Genomic DNA, 7,500 nt, shown 5'->3' on the forward strand with positions numbered 1-7,500 from the left:
GCTTTAGTAGCCAATCTAGACGTTGCTAATACTTTGATTAATTCTTATAACTCTAGATCTTTTAGCAGTAGGGCCACCCAAACATCTGGTACTAGTTATCAAAAAATCAAAAATGAAAATTCTTTGTTGCGCCAAAAAGTTAAAAACTTAGAAAACACCATCATCAAACAGGACAATGACTTGCTATCTCAATTAGCAGAAATAAAATGCTTGAAAGAAACAATTGAACTCGTTCAGAAAAAGAAGAGATCGGAGCAGCAACAGAAATCTTCCTATAAACGTCAACTAGATGAAACTCTTATGACAGCTGAAGCCCTCTTGTCTGTTGAAGATTGTAATTGTACTGCTAATAATTGCATCCCAATGCCTAAATTAAAATGTGATAATAATATAAATAACACATACTCAGATGAGGTCCATCTAACATATATGGCGCTTCAGGGAGAGGCAGATGTATCTGCATGGAAATGTTCAAAAGTTATTAATATAGTTTCTAAATATTTGTACAAAAATGAGATCTGTTTGGACAAATTGCCAACAACTCAAACTGCATTGAATATTGCAAGTGAGGGGTACTTTTTGAGTAAAGTTCAGGCAGTAGAAGGAATTAGGGAATCTGAACACTTCACATTAGGCACTGATGAAACATCTAGACAAAAGCGACGGTACCTTGAAAGACATATTGCTCTATCTAATGGAGGGTCCTTTAGTCTTGGCTTCAATGAAATTGCTTCTGAAACAGCTGACACAATTTTGGAAAAATCAATTGACCTTTTAAAAGAACTTTGTGACATTTATCATGATTATGACACAACAACTGAACGAGATAATCTGCTTAAAGAGATTTTATCTAAAATGAAATGCTTAATGAGTGATCGTGCTGCGGTGATGAAACTGTTCGATAGAAAGATGGCAGATTATAAAACAAATGTGTTAGGCACAGATTGCAGTACCTACTTTTTATTCTGTAATGCCCATTTTTTGTTAGGAGTCAGTAATGCTGCAGAGTCTGCTTTAAAAGAGATGGAAAAAAAATTTTCTGACTTAGATATGAAACTTGGCAGAGATAAATACCCTGATAAGTATTTCCAGTTTAAAACTTCCAGCGAAACACCAGCACTTCGTGTAATCAGACTAGCTGCAGATGTTTTTGGGCCTCGTCCAGACGAGAAAAATGGCTGTAGGCAGGAGTGGTTAGCCTTTATTGACTCTATTGGTGAAAAATCCCAATTCACTAGTTTCAGATCTAATCGATTTAACAATTTGTTTGACAATGCTTCTGCCCTTCTCTACCACCAAACTCATATTGTTAGGTTTCTCAAGGATAAAGTTTCTCATGACAATCTGAAATTGTCCAGTATCCTTGATGATGTTAACGATGAAACCATTATGAAAATGGTGTTAGCTCTTGCTCGTTTTAACTTTTTGTTTAGTTCTCCATATTGGAAATTGTTAAATTCAGACACCAAGTATGGTGAGTTTCCACCTTTTGTCCATTCTATGTGTACTTTTCTTGAGACTGGTTTGCCAACACAGGAACCTGTTTTCAATAATTTTGTTACAACTTCTTTAGACTTTCACTTTGATTCGTCAAATATACTCCTTCAGACATTTACATTACTTTGTAGTAAAGTACTTGAAGTTTTGAAAAGACAGCTCTCTGATTTCGTTGGAAATGGTATTTTTGCTGGTGAGTTATGTCCAGATGTTAAGGCGGTGTTAATGACTGCTCCGTTATCAAATCTTACAGGCGAGCGTCTTTTCGGTGACCTCGATTTTGATATTGGAAAACGGCGCCGTGCATCACTTCACCTGCGATCATCTTTAAACATGTTTAAGCATAATAAGACAGCGCAGTGGTTGAGTACTAAAAAAACTAAAAATGCTGTTCATTTGTTATCAGCTGCGAGAAAGAATCGTGGTAAAGTGAAGAGAAGAAGCAGGCAAGAAGAAGATGACGTAACGCGAACTGTTAAAGAACGATTAGAGGAAAATGAGAGAAGAAAAAGAGCTAAAGAACTGAAAGAGAGACAAAAACATCTTGAAATAGTAAATGCTGTCATTATACAAGGAGGGTTATGCACAAATAAAGAAGAAGTTGATAACCTTATGAAGGAACCCAATCGTGTTAGTAACCTTAAGTCGCAGATTCGTTATCGAAAAGTAGTTTTGAAGGAAAACAATTTAACTTTAAGTGGTGACTTTAACCAATTATATAATAGTCTGGTGTCATTTTTAAGTGGAGATGTTGTGACAATTCCTTGTAAGAAAAGAACTGAGACCAGTCTTTCATGAAATTCTTCATTGTTGCTTCGATTTTATTACTAATACTGATGGACGTATTGTCCCCAATAAACGCCCATCAGGTGTAACAGGTATCCATTTTCTACTGTTTATTTGTGTTTAACCACTTGGTAATGTTATTTATGCTTCCTCTGAACTTCATAATTATTCATATTAAGTTCTAGTGAAGTAATTCATAACAAATGTTGTCTTTGAAATTGTCGACTTTTCCAGCTTTTAAAAAGTAGATTACTTACTAATTGTCTGTTGTACTCTATTATATTAAATTCTCTGTTGCTTTTCATTTAATTTGTTAGAGCTTGAAACAAGTAAAAGATGATGTATGTTTTATTTCTCTATCATTATTTGTTCAAAAGTTATGTTTGTTTAAAAGTGGCTAAATTATCGAAAAAGTCGGTTTTCTTCGAAATATCACCATTTTTCTCATTTGTTGCGTTTTTAGGTCTCCATATTTTTTTCTGTAATCACTGAGGGGTCATAGAAAAAAATAGACATATTTATTACACCTTATACTGTAAGTATACATAATTTTAGCAGTTTTAGATTAAAAGTGTGAAAATTTTGAGCTCCCGAATTCGAGTCGAAAGTGAAAGTTCAATGATTTTTCGCAGTTTTTTACCCAAAAATCCAAAGTTTGCCGATGAATATTTCAATTGTTTCATCTATTTCATCCTTTTTTTTCTGTTACTTTTCTCACATGTTCCCAGATGTTTTGACAATGTGCTTATTTTTGTTGTGTATGGTCTATATTTGTGATTATCTGTGTTTTAAAATGCCAAAAAAGTTGTGTTTGAAAAACAGCACAAATTTTTCTAAGTCCAATAAAATTTGAAAACCTGTAACTTTTTTGTTTGTTGAGATAATTTGATGTGGTTTTTTTTGCTCTGTTTTGTTTTTGAATTGCTTTCCAATTATTACACAGCTGGCACTGTAGTCCAGACTTGAAATTTTGGTTTTGAATACCTAGTAATAGAGAGAAAATACAACAGTAAGTTTGGCCGATCGATTTAAGTAATAATTTTTTTAAAGGCTTGATTTAGATTCGCTCATTTGATGGAATATGTTTTGCAATTGATTAAAGATTCTTATCATAAGCTGCATAACCACAAGGTTACAGTAATACACACACACTAGCCGTGTTTGTAGTATAAAAAAATACCTCCTTTTGGCCAAAAGTTTATTATAATCTCTTGATATAGTGGGAAGCATTATAGAGCTCTAAAATTTTAATTGGAAATGACAATTTTAAAAATTATATTTACAAAAAGTCAGTAATATCCTGTGATCAGAATAGACGTGTTTTAGAAGTTAGTAATATATTACGTAATATTAAGTAACAATGAATAGCTGTGTTATTTTTTGCATTAGATTTGGCTTGACAGACGGGCCGAGAGATTTTGCTCCTTTTTTTACAAATTATCATTATCATCACTGATCCCTACAACCGCTACGCGGGTGGTTGGATGGGAGCATCACCCTTGAATCATATACCTATGATGTTCGCATGGGTGTACGATCCGATAGTGATGTCGTTTCTTCTTCTCTTTACTAGCCTATCCTGCTTCTTTGGTTTGTGATTGTATTTTTGACAGGGGATATTTTTTTTCTGTAAATCTTCTGCCTGTTTGCTCTTGGTTATTTATAATTTAGCTTATGATATCTTTAGGTTATGATTTTGATTTACATTTGTACTATTTTTGTTAGATTGCTTGTTTTTTAGTTTCAGCGGTCTCTCATATAACCTCAATTGTGTTGGAAGAGACCTAAAGCAACAAACAAACAACCTACAACCACTACTACAACAACCACCATCAATCATCATTCCTATTACCAATACAACTACATCCTTCGCCACCACATCATCCCAACTATCACTACTAATACTACCACACATGATCCCTTCCACAACTATTACAACCACCACAACACGATCATTCCCAACACCTCTACAACTACAACCATCATATCATCATCCTTATCACGACCCTACTACAACCACCACTGCATCATCATTCCTACCGCTACCTTTTTTAACTGCAAGTACAATATGTTGTAATTACACTTTCAACTTTTGAAATTCCTCCAAGTGGTGACAGAAATTATTGCGAGACGCATTTTGGATTGCATCTCACAATATTTTAATGAAATTCAAATTTATACGTTATCGTCGCATAGATGGGTCTGGAAATATTCGCTGAAAAATTTCCTCCATTTTCGTGACCCGTCATTCTCACTCCTGAACCATCATGACATCATGACCATCCCCACTACAAAAGCAACTATCACATTATCATCAGTAACTAAATCTCCACAACCACATCCTCACTGTCATCATTATAATCAGTACCACCTCTAGTGCAAGCACCACTTTCACATCATCTTCCTGGTGGGGTCTTTACTTGCATAAGTCAGAATTGCTTTCTGTCTTTGTCTTGGCTTGATCCTTTTCCTGGCCGGCCAGATTCATTGGCAGGAGGGAAGCAATTAAATGTATAGTCATGGTTTTTGGGAGATGATGTGTTTGTCTTCGTAAATAATCTCTCTTTTGTGTGACGTTTAGATTTGTTGTTCTAAATTTTGTATTACGCTCACAAGGATTCTGTGCTTGTGTCTTGGTGAATCTTTTAGGTGACTTTAAACTAACTACATTGATAGTTTGATCTTGGTGTCCGTTTCTCACAAACGGACTCCAAGATCAAACTATCAATGTAGTTAGTTTGAAGTCACCTATTTAAACCAGTCTCACCTTTTCTCCGTTACTTTTGATCTATATTTTTTTACAGCCCCATTTTTACCTTTTAAGTGGTGCTGAAATGACCTACAAGTAAGAGTGAAGCAAACGCCGTAAAAACCCTTCGAACAAATAGCTCAAAACTCACACTCTCTCTCTCTCTCTCTCTCTCTCTCTCTCTCTCTCTCTCTCTCTCTCTCTCTCTCTCTCTCTCTCTCTCTCTCTCTCTCTCTCTCTCTCTCTCTATCCATCTATCTCTCTTTACACAAACACTCATAGACACATAAATCAATAAAGCACACATTTCTTTAGTCCCGATTAGCTTCCATGGTCATCCTCCACTACTTACCAATAACAGGTCTTCACAAACACCTTGACTTCAATCTCTCTCTCTCTCTCTCTCTCTCTCTCTCTCTCTCTCTCTCTCTCTCTCTCTCTCTCTCTCTCTCTCTCTCTCTCTCTCTCTCTCTCTCTCTCTCTCTCTCTCTCTCTCTCTCTCTCACTATCATACACACATATGCACGTTCACATACAAATCAATAAAGTTCACTCAGTTCTTTAGCCTGATTTATTTTTCACTTTCATCGTTCTGTACTCATCACTAGATTTACTTTGACTCTCTCTCTCTCTCTCTCTCTCTCTCTCTCTTCTCTCTCTCTCTCTCGCCTCACCCACCACCCCACACACACACACACACACCACACACACACACAAATCAGTAAAGAGCACCCAGTTCTTTAGCCTAAATATGTTTTCATTTTTCATCTTCCTATACTTAACAGTGATACACACACACACACACACACACACATTATATATATATATATATATATATATATATATATATATATATATATATATATATATATATATATATATAATATATATATATATAATATATAATACACATATGATTCTATTAAATGTTAAATTTCTGGCAATTTCCAACATGAAACATACGTTAACTTAATATTTACGATTAACAAATAAAACACAACACACATAACAATAACGTTCACTCAATACTCAATCATCATCATCATCATTATCATCTTCATCATCATCATCGTCATCATCATCATCATCATCACCACTGCCACTACTACGACAACAACAACAACAACAACAACAACTACTACTACTACTACTACTACTACTACTACTACTACTACTACTACTACTACTACTACTACAACCACCACCATCGCCACACTATCATTTCATGAAGGACCACCACTACTACTACTACAACCACCTCCACCACATCATCATCATCACCATCAATACACTACCACGACGACGACGACATCAAAACACTATCACCATTAAAACAAGAACCACTACCACATCCTTACCACCACTACTACAGCCTCCTCCAACACAACAATATCACCACCACCACTTCTGCAACCACCACAACCACATACATCATCATTATCATTACTGCCACCAGTACAACATCCACCATCATATCATTATTACCACCAACCCTACCATTAATTTTTATATTTTATACGTCATAATGAAATTGGTTTTGGAACTTTACTTGATTTGAAACAAGGGGTATTGGGATGATTATAAATCTCAATAGATTATATTTAGTTTGCAGAAATTCCTGTTTAAGCATTGAAATTATTCGGAATTGTTTCTGAAATTTACGTGAGCCAAATTTTCAGTTGGCGTCTCTGGTAAACTTGAAACAATGGAGGTGGGCATTAGTGAATCTGTGAATAAGGGAAATGTGGCGACTATCACTACTACTACAACCATCACCACATCATCCCTACCACAACTACTACACCACCACCACATCATCATACCTACGACTACCATTACTACAACCACCATGTTATAATTACACTTTCAGTTTTTGAAATTCCTCCGAGTGGTGTCAGAAATTGCTGCGAGACACATTTTGGATTGCATCACAATATATTTTAATGAAATTTAAATTTATAGGTTATTTTTGCATGGATGCTTCTTGATCTTAGCGCTGAAAAATTTCCTCCTTTTTAGTGACCGGTCATATCACCCCTGATTTTAGTGAAATTCAAATTTATAGGTTATGGTCGCATGGATGGGTCAGGATCTTCATGATGAAAAATTTTCTCCTTTTTTGTGACCAGTCATTCTCACCCCTGATGGTCTCATCCACGAAGTCGGTAAGTAGGTCATGTGTATCTAAACTAAAACCCTATTTAATTCAAGTATGAGCAGTTTGAGAAAGTGGTAAATAAATGGCCGGGGTTTTATCAACTACGAAACGTTGATCCATGTAAAAGTCTTAACTAACACTTTCTCACCATACACGAGTTTCATATCAGTAACACCGTTTTCGTTGTCGAATAAAATCAAAAGCATGACACCAAGCAGAAGTTATAATTTGCTCTATACGCCAAGTGTCGTTGAAGCTACGGCTTGTTCTCCCCCTTTTAATGCGATTTATGCACAGTATGTAAATATTG

The 7,500-nt window shown here is 35.4% G+C and overlaps 1 protein-coding gene across 1 annotated transcript; it reads left to right on the forward strand.

Annotated features, from left to right (window-relative positions):
• Positions 1-7: 7 nt before the first annotated feature.
• On the forward strand, positions 8-5,501 carry LOC144961512 (uncharacterized). Its single transcript, XM_078894673.1, has one exon. It carries the CDS (start codon positions 301-303, stop codon positions 2,293-2,295), a length of 1,995 nt encoding a protein of 664 aa, XP_078750799.1. The 5' UTR covers positions 8-300; the 3' UTR covers positions 2,296-5,501.
• Positions 5,502-7,500: the final 1,999 nt, after the last annotated feature.

The sequence above is a fragment of the Berghia stephanieae genome, unplaced genomic scaffold (genome assembly GCF_034508935.2).
Source record: "Berghia stephanieae isolate SIO BIC M18660-M18661 unplaced genomic scaffold, UCSD_Bste_1.3 scaffold274, whole genome shotgun sequence".
Classification (NCBI taxonomy): domain Eukaryota; kingdom Metazoa; phylum Mollusca; class Gastropoda; order Nudibranchia; family Aeolidiidae; genus Berghia; species Berghia stephanieae.